Source organism: Orbicella faveolata, unplaced genomic scaffold (genome assembly GCF_042242905.1).
Source record: "Orbicella faveolata isolate gen_17 unplaced genomic scaffold, um_ofav_v1 contig_47, whole genome shotgun sequence".
Lineage (NCBI taxonomy): Eukaryota > Metazoa > Cnidaria > Anthozoa > Scleractinia > Merulinidae > Orbicella > Orbicella faveolata.
In genome coordinates this window covers 13,792,837-13,807,632 of record NW_028301577.1, presented here as the reverse complement: position 1 = coordinate 13,807,632, position 14,796 = coordinate 13,792,837, and the positions used below count along the sequence as shown (strand labels likewise).

Sequence of the window (14,796 nt, the reverse complement as noted above, 5' to 3'; positions counted from 1 at the left end):
TCTGGTGACTTTTCTTTTTATGGTTTTTGTCAATTGGCGTGTACATGGTTGAGTGGAAGTTGCGAAAATTTTGCACTTGTTGAACTGTATCAAATTGTAGCGTTGCATTTTTTATTCATTTAGTATGATGAAATGTTTTTAAGAACAGCTTGCTCTAAGGGTCACCTACTCCTATGCAGGACAGAAAAATTTGATCTTCTCAAACTTTGTCGGGAAGAAGGTTTTTACTAACTTATTCCAAAACTGTAACTTTAGGGTTGTTTGGATTTTCATTTCCATGTTGAAATGGCCTTATGTATTTTGCCCTGAAGAAAGCAAAACTCAACCCCAAAATTACACTTTTTACGAATGCTAGCAAGCCCAAATAATAAGCATGGCTGGAAAAGCTAACCTATAGTACTAAAATATCATCTTTTAACAGTTATTTAGCATTGTCAGATCCGTATGTAATTTAAACCGCAGTTTCAAGCAAATGTTCAAAATTAGGGACCGTTCATTTTTAATAAGGTAGGGGGGGCTGGTGGGATTTGGGGGGGGACCATGCGAAAAAAAATGGCTTTCGAGGGGGGGCCATCCCAAAAAAATAAGGGAAAAAGGGGGGGTCATGTGAAATATTTTAGTAAAACTTTAAAATGGCATCATGTTTGGATATCAAAAAAATTGCTATAGAATAAACATAGAAGGCAGGATACAAATTTATTACAAACTTTCCTTCTCCTTTAAAAAGAACGTTTGGCGACAAAAAGCATTTGTAGCTACTGAAAAGAAGTATTTAACACTGTTATTTTCGAATGCAACTTTCACTGGCACTCATCTTCATCTTCGCTGTCTTCGAGTTCTTCGTCGCCGCTTGTGCTGCTATGGGAGTCTCTTTCACCAATGCTGCAAGAAGCAGCAATGCTTTCCGTCAGAGTGTACTCTTCAGGGTACATGAGGGTGTAAACATAATCTCTGACTTCCTGCTCAAGGTTTGTGGTGATTCTGCTTCTTGCAGCATTGGTAAAATAATTCCCTTCCAAGAGCTGTGCGATGTATGGCCCATCTCTTCTAAATAACGACGTGGCAACATCCTCAACTTTAATACACTCTTCCGGGACGGCCGTTCTAGGAGGGCACACAAGGCATTGTGGAAGATCATTTCCTAGCGGGTTTCCAACACAGATTCCTTAAACTCGTTGGACGTTGTTTTCAGTCCGCTTCCTCTTTCTTTCATTTGACTTTCTGCGGTTTTCTTTTTTCCTTCTCCTTTTGTTGATGTGCTGTTTGAGTATGCTCTTGAATATGCTGTTATAATTGCTCTTCTTATTTTCTAGTGCTTCCATGTCCTGCGTGACCGTCGTAAACTTAGCTTCTATACATTTGATCTGTTTTACATTAAAACTGTGGGCAAATTCTTCGCAAGCCCATTGGACTGAAAGAGTGTGGAATCGTGTTCCTTTACATCTTTCAATATGACATTCAACTTTTCCACCATTGCTCTGTGCTCTTTGATGGAGAAGTTCAGTTTTCTTCCATCACTGGGCTTCAACTGGTACCCTGGCATGGAAAACTCACTCGCCCTTTCTGAACAGCCATCCGCACTTAGAAAGATTGCTTCTTTTGCTTGTAAGATGTCAAACTGCCTGGATCGTTCAGCTGTAAACCTTTTCTTATACGACTCGTCGCTTTCGCCATTATTGCGCATTTTGGAGTGAGCCTCTTTCATGATGCTCATGTAGTAATGCGCTCTTTTCCCGATTGGATTAACAATATAGCCAAGGCTTGTTTTCCGGAGACCCTGAGGTATGGTTGTATCATCAACAGAGGAGGAACTAGTGACCTACCAGAAAAGGAAAGACGATTTTTTTTATTTATTATATTGAACTGATATTATTGAATGATCATGGTTCGTGTAACCGTTTGATGTTGTATTCGTGTAGTGAAATGTAGACCTGAGTCAAACGATATATTAAAAGACACATACTATTGTAAAAATGTTCAAACAGTTTTAGGTGCTATCTTCACAATAGGAAAATACAGAAGTTTCTCATTATAAAAGTGAAACATACATGTGTTTTTAATGTCCAGATAAAAATAGGAACACTGACCAAAAATTAACACTTACCGGCTCATCTTCTTGTACTTCAACAGCTTTCTGTTTTAACGATCGTTTCTCGTGGCTTTGCAAAATTCCTTTAGAATGCCATTTGTTCCAACAGGGGTCACAAATGCCTATCACTAGAGTAGAGGTAAAAACCTTCCAAATTAAGACATCTGTAAGTTAAATGTAACAATGTGTTTCACACAACACATCCACAGATTTCCAGTTTTTTCACAACACTTCGTGCTTGGTTCAGTATCACAATGCAGGAGCAAGGAAAGACTCTGTTCTAGGCCACTGTTACTCCCGTAAGATTGAGAGGTTTATGAATGAGCACTATGAGGAGGGGGAGAACTACAGGGAGTTTCTAAAGTTGTCCTGTCGAGAAAAGGTAGGAGAAATTTGTTCTTTTTGTTGTAAATGGACTGGACCACCCATAGAAATATACCCTAAACCAGTTCCTGACCATTCCTGCCTACCAGAATACCACTACCTCTCCTACCAGAAGACCCCAAAAGAAGGGCGTGATCCAGATGACTGGCAGCCAAGGGTCCAAGCGAAGAAAGAGCATGGAAGTGGCAGGCTGGTTTTATCTGACCCAGAGAGCGCTGCTCTATTTGCAGGCAAGTTTATTGTCAAATCAAAGTTTCTGGTGGATTATTTTCAGCATCTTGAAGTGCTGGAATTTAAAAGGAAAAAGAGAGCAGAAGAAAAGGCAAAGTTAAGTAGGGACGCAAAAGATAAATCATATAAGGATTATCCTTGGACTGAGTTGTGCGAAGATGCAACCAAGCTTAAAAAGCTACGTGTTCCAGAACTAAACAAGTACTTGAACCACCTCGGGCTGAAGCAACATTTGAAAAGCAGCAAGAGTGAGAAAGGCAATTGAAAGACATTCATGCTTGCTGCAGAAGAGTCCTCTCAGAGCTAGCCAACCAACACTGAGAAATGCCAGGACATTGATACAAAATGACAACAGGGAAAGTGCTGACAGCAGTGAAACGGATGAAAGTGACAATGATGAGTATGACAGTGATACCATTGACTCTGGGGGAGAAGATGACTCAAGTGACGTCATTCTTGCATCCATCAATTCAGATGAGGAAGATGCCAATGAGAGGCCAAATGCCACACGCTCAGGGCAAGCCATAACTAGGAGATCCGAAATTGACTTCTCCTTCTTTTGATTTGTTTTTTAAACAACAGCTCTCTGTAGTATTGGGATTGTAAATATTGTCTTCATAGTGAGCACAATAACGTGAAGTAGGGGGATATTAGAGAAATATTAAAAAAGTTGAAATCTAAATATTGTTTGTTTAATTTTTTTTTGGGGGGGGGGTCATCCCAAAAAATGACCGCTATAAGGGGGGGCCATGTGAAAAAATTGGTAAGCTGAGGGGGGGTCATCCGATTTTTAAATGGTGCTTCCCAAATCCCACCAGCCCCCCCTCCCTCATAAAAAATGAACGGTCCCTTATATGCTTTGACGATGTCGGTGATGTCAAAATGTAAGTCAATTTTGTGGACCAGGAAGTCAATCTGGTACATGGATTTACCTGCCCATATTATTTTTCTGGCTAAAAGTATCCCTTGAGCGTGTACGTTATAAAACGGTGGCAGGTTACCATGGTTACCAACACTTTTTGGTCTGTTGTAGAAGTTTTTATTCAACCCTACGCCTGAACTCATTCGTTAACCATCGTTTCTACGTAATGAACTCTATGGCTCTACGATCACATTTCTAGAAAAACCCTACGGCTCTACAGGTTCATAGAATGGGCACCAGCTGAGTATTATGTCAACTATGTATTCCACTAGTTTTCTCAAAGATTTTTTGCAATGCTGATTTTTTATCTGATATTTTGTTGCATGCGTTCTCTGTGCTCATTAATGGTCAAATGCTTGCTTTCTTATTCAGAATCTTATTTTCTTATTGCAGCCTCATAACTTTTTTCAATTACAATAACTGATCTTAGAGACCCAATTGGCTAATTTTATTTTAATTCACTTATATTAAACAGTCACCTTATTACATTAAGTGGTCAACTGGAGCACAGTTTTATGTTAAGAAGAACTCTCACTGGCACTGAACAAAGTCAGTGACTTGCTTCACCAAATTAAGTTATGCAACCCCAAGTCACAGACGACCATAACTGATTTTTTTCACTTCATGTTAAATCAATGATCCACTTTAAGGCAAACATGCTTGATGTTTGCCTTCTGAACAACATTCCTCTAAAATGTGATGGCTATTAACTGGACTCCTTAGAACATGCAACCACTTGTATTCCACATTATTGTTGTTTTGAACAATAAATATAGATTGTGAGCTTACTTTTGTTTTCGCATTCAGTTTTTGTCCCATAACACTCTAAATTTTGATCACCAATTTTAAATGTTGAGCATCTAGTAGTGTGTCACCTGGGTGAGGGTGACCGCTTAATAGAGGTTTGACTGTGCATATTAACCAAGAGTGAGGTGTTTTCAAAAAAATCTCAAACCTTGCCCTTGCTGTACTGACCGTGCCATTGCTCAGTGAATATGACAAGGTCTCAGTGTGAGATTTTCCCATAAAGACCAAATGAGATATTTATTTTATGGCATTTTGATTTGTCTTTGTAGGCCTTTAATAGACAATATTCATATTTTTGGTATTGGACTGGAACTAGCTTCCAGTTGAGGTTAATGCCGGGATTGTGTTTAAATGCAAACAACATTAATCTCTTTTTAGTGATATTCCCCCGCATGAGCCTCAATTGCAAGCTAGTTCCAGTCCAATAACACGAATACGGACATAGACTATCAGCCCATAGCTGTTATGAGAGAATGATGCCCTGGAATTAGCCAATCAAAGCGATGCAAGCCATACAATTAATTATCATAACTAACATTGAAAGAATTCATGTCATACAGTGAGAAGAATTATTAAGTCAACCTGTAAAATGTTGCAGGAGGAGTATGCTGATGCTAAGGCCCCAGTGGGCATTGATCTGTCAAGTGGAGAGGCATTGTTACCTTCAGATACTGGCATATGGGATAACTACAGAGTCAAGAGACAGCTTTTACATTCATGGTCAGTCTCCAGTTATATAATTATGTTATCAAAATCAATTATTTAGAAAATCAAGCAACTTTATTTTTACGAATACTTTGCATTTTTGCATAGTATTCATGGAATATTAGCCTCTTACTAACTAAGCCAGAGGGCTGTACTGGGGAATATTGGCCCAAAGTTGTGTCAGTACGCACCAAGCACAGTCAGGTTCATACAAAAACCACCGAGGGCCAATGTTCCCAGTGCAGCACAATCAAACTAGGTAAGTAAGTATATGGCACAAAAATTTTGAACTTGCCAGCTTTTGAAAAAAAAAAAAACAAGACACAGACTATGACCTTTTAATGGAAACGGACTGCATGGCAAAATTCCGCCCATGAAAGAACCAATCAGGGTGCTGGGATCTACCACAAGATTAATTGCCTTGCCATATAATAAAATAAAGATACTTTTCGTTTGAAAACAAAAATATTTAGTAACATTTCCCTGCAAAAAGGTAACAGCAATATGGTATAACTAGTATTTACGACTTAATACTAGTTTATCTCTGTTTTAATGTAGTTGGGAGCAATTCTTTCTAGTGTTTGTCGTGAACTGGTAGCATTTCATTCTGTTTAGCCACTTAAAGCTCGCATTTGTATATGATTTGATTTTTGGCGTTCTTTAATAAACCAAAATCAAATTTTTTGGAACACTTGCAGCTTACATTTCATTATACTCGGCATGGATTGTATACATTGTTTAAAATTCATTATTAAGATAACTTGTCAACTACATTACCGACAGAACTATCTTACTTACTTTTGTACTTCATACTTTCAAAAAACCACCTTACCAACGGAAATAATTTGCAAGTACTGTCGAACCCTGTACAAAGCCACTGGGCTTGTGGAATTTCTGGCCTTTAAATCCTCCTCAGTCCCAGGAGTGGGGGTACTTCCTGTAATGGCCTATACGGGGAGGCTAAGCCCAAAAGGGATACCTTTCAGGTTTATTAAAGGGTGGAGATTTCACAAGTTTAGGAACATGAGAGGGTAGGGGAATCTGTCTTTTAGGTAATCAAAAGGGACCTTAATAAATATAGTTCGAACAGAGGTACCTTATGGAAGTGTCATTTAATTTATTAAGCCTTACATCATTGACTTTATTTCAAGGGTTTAGAAAAGAGATGCAATGTTTTTAAGTAGGTGTGTGAGAGTTACCTTTCATCAATAAAAGGCATACAAAAGGGTTACCTCTTCTGTTAAAATGGTATATGAAACGATAAGGGGTTGGACCTCGGGACGGAGTCTCCCCGTATAAAACTTTGTAGAGTACCCCCTTCCTCCCCCAACCCGGGTCCTCAGTTCATTAAATGAATTGGGAGGTTTGAATCTTCCAAACATACACCTTGTTGAACAGCGGATTCAATGCTTATATTGGTATTTGATTCTCTCATATTTTAGTACTGTCATCGCCAGTAACCTTCTTTTAGTGGATGAAATTATGAGGGCTGGTATGTCCTCTCTCAAGGGCTGAGAGTCTAAAGCGCTTCAATCAAGGTACGAGTTAAGAAAGTTTTATATACATGTACAACTTAATTCCCAGCCTGGTGGATCAGTTCAGTTTATTGATAGTCAAAGCAGTTTTCAATGGAGTGTCGTAATTTAATTTAATTTTAAACTTTACAAAAGTTTCATGTGATCATGCTTATCTCAATTCAATAATAAGAAATGGGGGTCACCGAGCTCAATTTTTAGTTATAAGCACTTAAAGGTAAAATTAAGGGTATTTCTACTAGGTTGTACTGTTGCCATGGTAACCTATTATACCCTAAAGATTACCATTATTGGTTTACAAATGGCTGTGCTTTTGTCTCATACCAACACTTTATAAAGAGTGGTCGTAGTTTGCTCCTTCAAAGTACAGCTGTTGGAAAAGGGCTGGGAACTGTTGACAGCCACCTTAATTTGGTCTAATTTCTAAGTGGACAACAAGGTAGCATGAGATTTTGAAGCCCATCGCCTAGTGTAGTAATGCAACTGAATTACCTTCGACATCAACTCTAACATTTGACTGACAGACAGACAGACCCGACTAATGACTGTTGACAAACGTAACACCAGTCTTACAGACAACATCATTCCGGCTAGACTTCAACAGACCAGAAGGAAAAGAGAGTGAACTGAAATATTTCCTGGTATTAAATATATTTGATACTTTAGACATCTTGTTCATTGTTTGCTGTCTATTTCTTTGCAGTGTTGCCGTTTGGATATTTAGCCATGTGTGATGGAGTTTTTTTTGCTTTGCTATGGTGTTACAATGACGCTGATGAGAATTGAGCTCCTCATGCCAGAGTTCGCATGAAATTAAAGATTGGTTCAATAAAATAATACTAACTTAAATGTTTTGTACACTCTGTAAGACTCGATGTGCCCGTACTAATTCAGGTGTTGTCATCCTGTGATCCCTCTCCTAAAAAAACGGAAGTGAAAATGTACCCCTGTTTACTTTATCTAGCGCTACGCTCGCATTTTACACTTGCTTGGTTTAGCAGTGGATTTCTCCGCACTCTAAAAACAAGTGACATGAGGCAGGCCGAAAGGGCCTTGTGACGGAAGGCCAAAGCCAAGCTTGTTGACCAAGCTTGTTGGCAAAGAAATCATTGCCAATTTCAGGTCAGGGCTACAGTGAATGTAAGCTGGAAATGTTCCTCTGCCAGTGAAGTGACTAGCTGAGATAAAAAATTCCCCTCAAAGTGTATCGTGATAACGATCGATCCTTGTACTTTCACATGAAAAAAGGTTGAATGTCTGTAGACTGATAATGAGTAAATGTTACAACTCTTTCCTTTATATAAAATGTTTAAGTAGAAATATCTGCGATGAAATATTGCCTAAGATCATTGAAAATTCTTTTAAATTTGAGAAATCGTCATTGTCAAGTCAAGGTGAAAGTTAAAATGAAACTTCAGTTAGTACTGAAAGTGAATAATAGGTCTTTAATCAATAACTGTGAAATACAAAATATGTTACCTTAAACAAAGAGTTTCACACGTATGGAGTTCGTCTGCGTGTTCAAATTTGGATGAAGTCTTTTTGTAAACAAAGTTGATCTTACAGTCAAACCTTGGATCAAAATTTTGACTTGTCAGCATATGGTAACTACAGAGACTTACCCCATGCGCTAATGCCCAACCCATGTAATAGCTTTTAGGAACCGTTCATTTCTTATGAGGTACGGGGGGCTGGTGGGATTTGTTATATATGATGACCCCCCCCCCCCCTTCTTAATCAAATATTTTACCTGATCCCCCTCGTACCCCTAAGACTCCAAATCCATGAAAATTAAAAGTCAAATTGTTGCAGTCTGAAAAACGTACATACTTACTTAAACCCTTTCACCCCTTGGGGGCATAGGTCCTTAAGGAAGTCTTTCCATCCATCTCTGTCTTGTGACTGTCTCTCCAACTGTTGCCAGTTGAAGCCTGCCTCCCTCATCTCCCCCTCCAGTGACCGTCGCCTGTTTCGTACATTGTCCTAACATTCCACGTTCCGAACATGGTGTTTGCCATGGGCGCGAGAAAAGGGGATCGGCGAGGCACATCGCGTCATAGACGTCGGTGAGACACCTCCTTTGGCTAGTTGAGTTTCGAGGCTTCCTTGCAAGGTTTCTGTAATCAGTGCTTTCTCCACTAAACTGGTGGTTGGCCGATCTAGCTTCACCATTGCCCCGTTAGCCAGGCATTTTTCAAGGTTCTAGACAAGCCTTTATGGCGTGGCGGCCCGGTGGAACAGATCCCCCGCCATACTTCACCCTGTCAAGCAATCCTCTACTTGACCTGTTGCCCACTTGCCATGACTTGGACGAGGGGTTGGATTTTGGCGGGCAGTCTGAAAAATAGGTCCGCACTGCGTACTTGTGTGTGTGTAGCGTTCGCTTTGCTTGTTCGAATTTTACGGGTTGAGGAAATTAAACTGGGATGCTTATTGGAAACGGGCGGGATAGGGTGCTGTTCCCTTTCTTTCTCACGTTTTTTTTTTGCCTCCCGATCCCTACCCCTTCCCCGTTGACGCCTGTAAAATGTTAGCGTGTTCAGGCAATAGGTAGTCTGCTTACGTGAGTCCGTTAGCACCGTCATTCTGTACCGTTGTCGCAGTGTTGCGCCTTTTTTTGACGAGAAATATGTTCAGTTGTAAAAGACCTTTAGAGGATGGGAGCTTTTTCCATATCAATGAAGGTCTTTGGTTTATTGTATGCAAAGTAAAAATATCATGCTACATAAAATCCCTGGGTACCGATTTGAGTAGTTCTAAAAATAACGTGGTAAATATTAATGTGCTATAAATTAGTAGACGTTTTGAAGGGAAGGGTGAACCCACAATTCTTATTTATTACGTGTTTTACCCATGAGAGCGTGAAATAAGAGAGAGGGGATATTCATTTATAAAATTTGCAAGAGAAGTCGTTGGCAGGAGAAAGACCGAGTCTTACAAAGAAAAATCTGCAGTTGATCTGAAAATTATCAGATGATATTTTTATAATTGTGTGTTTTGATTGTCAGGGTAGGGTTTTGAGTGAGATGTTGTTGACATTGGTAGTTGTCTCTGTTTGTTGCACTGAAGTTGATAAGATCTTGAAAAGAAAACCAGATCGGCTGAAAGCACGAACCTGAGAGGCATGAATTGACCTTTGTCGACCTTATTAGGGCACTTCACCTTAAACTCTTTTCAAAGGCAAGCTTTTTAACCTCATTTTAAAGCACCAAGACATTCGTGCCATCACAATTGGAGTAATTTCAGAAATTTTAGTTCGAAAATAGTGTTTTAGTTATTTGGAGTATAATTCTTATCTTAACCCTTTGAATACCAAACTTTCGTTAAAGAATACCGTTTTTAACCGTTTCGTCAGGTCTTTTGGCTGCTATGACGCTAAATAAGCCTAAGTTTTGCTATGAAAGCTTTTTTTTTACCAAATGAGAGCTTTTTCGAGGATTACGTACAAAATTGAGCAATTCCGGGCATGCGCATAAGCCTATTATTATTATTATTATTATTATTAATGTTATGATGATGATAGTAGTATTAGTATTAGTATTAGTATTAGTATTAGTATTAGTATTAGTATTAGTATTAGTTGTAGTATTAGTTGTAGTAACCATGATATCATGATTAGATACGGAAACATGTTTTGCAGGTTTAACAGACATCCGCGTGAAGATCAAATTGAAAGTTAAATAAATACATAATGACGCTAAAATTTTAAAAAAGTTATTATTATTGTTATCATTATTTTTATTATTATAGTGGAATGTGTGAAGATTTGTAAATAGGTTTTCTGAGGAGATTTCAATAAAGTTCTTATTATTTAAAAAAAAATTATATATTATTATTATTTTTTTTTTTTAATTTTTTTTTTGCCATTACCCGTTCTCAATTTTGTTTGTTGCCCCTTTCCTTTCTTTTTTTTCTCGGCCCTTTTACTCTGGCTACCTTTTGCGTCGCATGTTCTTTCTGACAGCCGTGAAAAGTTGGATGCTAATTACGGGCGAAGCCTAGAAATGGACCTTGATCAATCTTAGTCATAATGGACCATTTTCCCACTGTTTTTGCACCAAAACTGATAACGTTGTTTTTCGATTTGTGACGTCAAAATGCCGTCCATATCTAAACCTGACCAACGTACGGAAAGGTCTAGCCTAGTTCTACTATCTGCTTATCACGGAATATCTGATGACATTAAAATTTATGACGTCACAAGTGAAACAACGAGCACGACCATTAATTACGCATATATGCGTAATTAGGACTCAAAGGGTTAAACTTAAATAATCCCTCTACAATATTTGTTTTGATATCCAATGTGTTGTTGCAGTGTTTTACCTCGACATTAGTTAAAACAAACAAGCTTAAGTTATCCTGGAAGCCACTCGCAAGTAAATTTTCATACTGTTTACGTTTAGAACTTTAACGTTTAGTTGGGATACCTGTCCATTTCATGCATGCTCTAATTCCCAGAAAATGACGATCGAATCAATGACATCAAAAATTTAAGGGTCTAGATTTTCCTCCCCATCATTCGTTTGCCCTATATAAACACTTTAAAACACACCATTTGTGTGAACCAAAGCATCACTTCATTTATTTCTATATTTCAGCGAAAAAGCGAAAATTTCTTCCGCGCTAGCGAATCACAGACAGTTCTGATGGTTAGCTAGGCCGAGAACGCCTACAATTTGATAAAATAAGCAAATTCTACTCACGATCAGCGCGCTTGACCTAATGTTCTTCACTCCGTTCGTGGCCACGTTTTGCTCGCAAATAGCAATGTACTTGAATTGTTTCCAGCGGGAAATGCCATATCCAGACTTCAACAGATTTTTTACGCAAAAGTTCAGAGCAAACAACGCCAACAGCAGCTAGAAATGTCTAGTCCACTGCACGTCTAAGCCCTAAATTGATGTTTGCTGTCTGAAGCAGGCACAACATTATCGCCACAGTGTAAACGGCCTACTATTACGGGGCTAAGTGACGTCCCGTTTCAGTACATGAAACAGGCAAACTACCTCTGGCATTCTTTTATTATACATGGAAGTGGCTTAGTTAATCTTACGTCTAAGATCACTCAATTGACTTCAAAAGCATTGGCAGATAGTTTTGATACTTAACTGAAGGTGGCTATTTCGTTCGACAAGATAAGTTTCATCAGGTGGAGCTAAATAATATGTGTTTCGTAAGAATTGAAAATACATCATGATACTGTACTATTCTAAAAAAGATGTGATCACCCTCGTCGAATTCAAACACTGTTGTATGGAGATAGCCCTGAACCAGACTGATCTGAAATGCCAACGAAATAGTGTATTGGCCACGCGTAGATGTAGTTACTGAAATGTTGCGACTTAATGAAACAGTAGATTATTGAAGAATTTTTTTTACAATCAAGTGATACTAAATGAAATTAAAAATCAACTTAGAAATACGTTAAGGCAAAGGAAGGAAAGAAAGTAATTTCAAATTTCAGCCCGGGCTAAGGGACCGTTCATTTTTTATGAGGGAGGGGGGGCTGGTGGGATTTGGGAAGCACCATTTAAAAATCGGATGACCCCCCCTCAGCTTACCAATTTTTTCACATGGCCCCCCCTTATAGCGGTCATTTTTTGGGATGACCCCCCCCCAAAAAAAAAAATTAAACAAACAATATTTAGATTTCAACTTTTTTAATATTTCTCTAATATCCCCCTACTTCACGTTATTGTGCTCACTATGAAGACAATATTTACAATCCCAATACTACAGAGAGCTGTTGTTTAAAAAACAAATCAAAAGAAGGAGAAGTCAATTTCGGATCTCCTAGTTATGGCTTGCCCTGAGCGTGTGGCATTTGGCCTCTCATTGGCATCTTCCTCATCTGAATTGATGGATGCAAGAATGACGTCACTTGAGTCATCTTCTCCCCCAGAGTCAATGGTATCACTGTCATACTCATCATTGTCACTTTCATCCGTTTCACTGCTGTCAGCACTTTCCCTGTTGTCATTTTGTATCAATGTCCTGGCATTTCTCAGTGTTGGTTGGCTAGCTCTGAGAGGACTCTTCTGCAGCAAGCATGAATGTCTTTCAATTGCCTTTCTCACTCTTGCTGCTTTTCAAATGTTGCTTCAGCCCGAGGTGGTTCAAGTACTTGTTTAGTTCCGGAACACGTAGCTTTTTAAGCTTGGTTGCATCTTCGCACAACTCAGTCCAAGGATAATCCTCATATGATTTATCTTTTGCGTCCCTACTTAACTTTGCCTTTTCTTCTGCTCTCTTTTTCCTTTTAAATTCCAGCACTTCAAGATGCTGAAAATAATCCACCAGAAACTTTGATTTGACAATAAACTTGCCTGCAAATAGAGCAGCGCTCTCTGGGTCAGATAAAACCAGCCTGCCACTTCCATGCTCTTTCTTCGCTTGGACCCTTGGCTGCCAGTCATCTGGATCACGCCCTTCTTTTGGGGTCTTCTGGTAGGAGAGGTAGTGGTATTCTGGTAGGCAGGAATGGTCAGGAACTGGTTTAGGGTATATTTCTATGGGTGGTCCAGTCCATTTACAACAAAAAGAACAAATTTCTCCTACCTTTTCTCGACAGGACAACTTTAGAAACTCCCTGTAGTTCTCCCCCTCCTCATAGTGCTCATTCATAAACCTCTCAATCTTACGGGAGTAACAGTGGCCTAGAACAGAGTCTTTCCTTGCTCCTGCATTGTGATACTGAACCAAGCACGAAGTGTTGTGAAAAAACTGGAAATCTGTGGATGTGTTGTGTGAAACACATTGTTACATTTAACTTACAGATGTCTTAATTTGGAAGGTTTTTACCTCTACTCTAGTGATAGGCATTTGTGACCCCTGTTGGAACAAATGGCATTCTAAAGGAATTTTGCAAAGCCACGAGAAACGATCGTTAAAACAGAAAGCTGTTGAAGTACAAGAAGATGAGCCGGTAAGTGTTAATTTTTGGTCAGTGTTCCTATTTTTATCTGGACATTAAAAACGCATGTATGTTTCACTTTTATAATGAGAAACTTCTGTATTTTCCTATTGTGAAGATAGCACCTAAAACTGTTTGAACATTTTTACAATAGTATGTGTCTTTTAATATATCGTTTGACTCAGGTCTACATTTCACTACACGAATACAACATCAAACGGTTACACGAACCATGATCATTCAATAATATCAGTTCAATATAATAAATAAAAAAAATCGTCTTTCCTTTTCTGGTAGGTCACTAGTTCCTCCTCTGTTGATGATACAACCATACCTCAGGGTCTCCGGAAAACAAGCCTTGGCTATATTGTTAATCCAATCGGGAAAAGAGCGCATTACTACATGAGCATCATGAAAGAGGCTCACTCCAAAATGCGCAATAATGGCGAAAGCGACGAGTCGTATAAGAAAAGGTTTACAGCTGAACGATCCAGGCAGTTTGACATCTTACAAGCAAAAGAAGCAATCTTTCTAAGTGCGGATGGCTGTTCAGAAAGGGCGAGTGAGTTTTCCATGCCAGGGTACCAGTTGAAGCCCAGTGATGGAAGAAAACTGAACTTCTCCATCAAAGAGCACAGAGCAATGGTGGAAAAGTTGAATGTCATATTGAAAGATGTAAAGGAACACGATTCCACACTCTTTCAGTCCAATGGGCTTGCGAAGAATTTGCCCACAGTTTTAATGTAAAACAGATCAAATGTATAGAAGCTAAGTTTACGACGGTCACGCAGGACATGGAAGCACTAGAAAATAAGAAGAGCAATTATAACAGCATATTCAAGAGCATACTCAAACAGCACATCAACAAAAGGAGAAGGAAAAAAGAAAACCGCAGAAAGTCAAATGAAAGAAAGAGGAAGCGGACTGAAAACAACGTCCAACGAGTTTAAGGAATCTGTGTTGGAAACCCGCTAGGAAATGATCTTCCACAATGCCTTGTGTGCCCTCCTAGAACGGCCGTCCCGGAAGAGTGTATTAAAGTTGAGGATGTTGCCACGTCGTTATTTAGAAGAGATGGGCCATACATCGCACAGCTCTTGGAAGGGAATTATTTTACCAATGCTGCAAGAAGCAGAATCACCACAAACCTTGAGCAGGAAGTCAGAGATTATGTTTACACCCTCATGTACCCTGAAGAGTACACTCT

General features: G+C 39.0%; 1 protein-coding gene across 1 annotated transcript in view; it reads left to right on the top strand.

The window, feature by feature from the left end:
• LOC110054366 (T-complex protein 1 subunit zeta-like) overlaps positions 1-7,522 on the top strand; it is a 41,225-nt gene extending 33,703 nt beyond the window's left edge. Inside the window, exons 17-19 of the mRNA XM_089280565.1 lie at positions 5,032-5,153; positions 6,581-6,676; positions 7,377-7,522. Coding sequence (XP_089136691.1) covers positions 5,032-5,153; positions 6,581-6,653 — 195 coding nt within the window. The 3' untranslated portion in view covers positions 6,654-6,676; positions 7,377-7,522. The remainder of the gene's footprint in view (positions 1-5,031; positions 5,154-6,580; positions 6,677-7,376) is intronic.
• Positions 7,523-14,796: the final 7,274 nt, after the last annotated feature.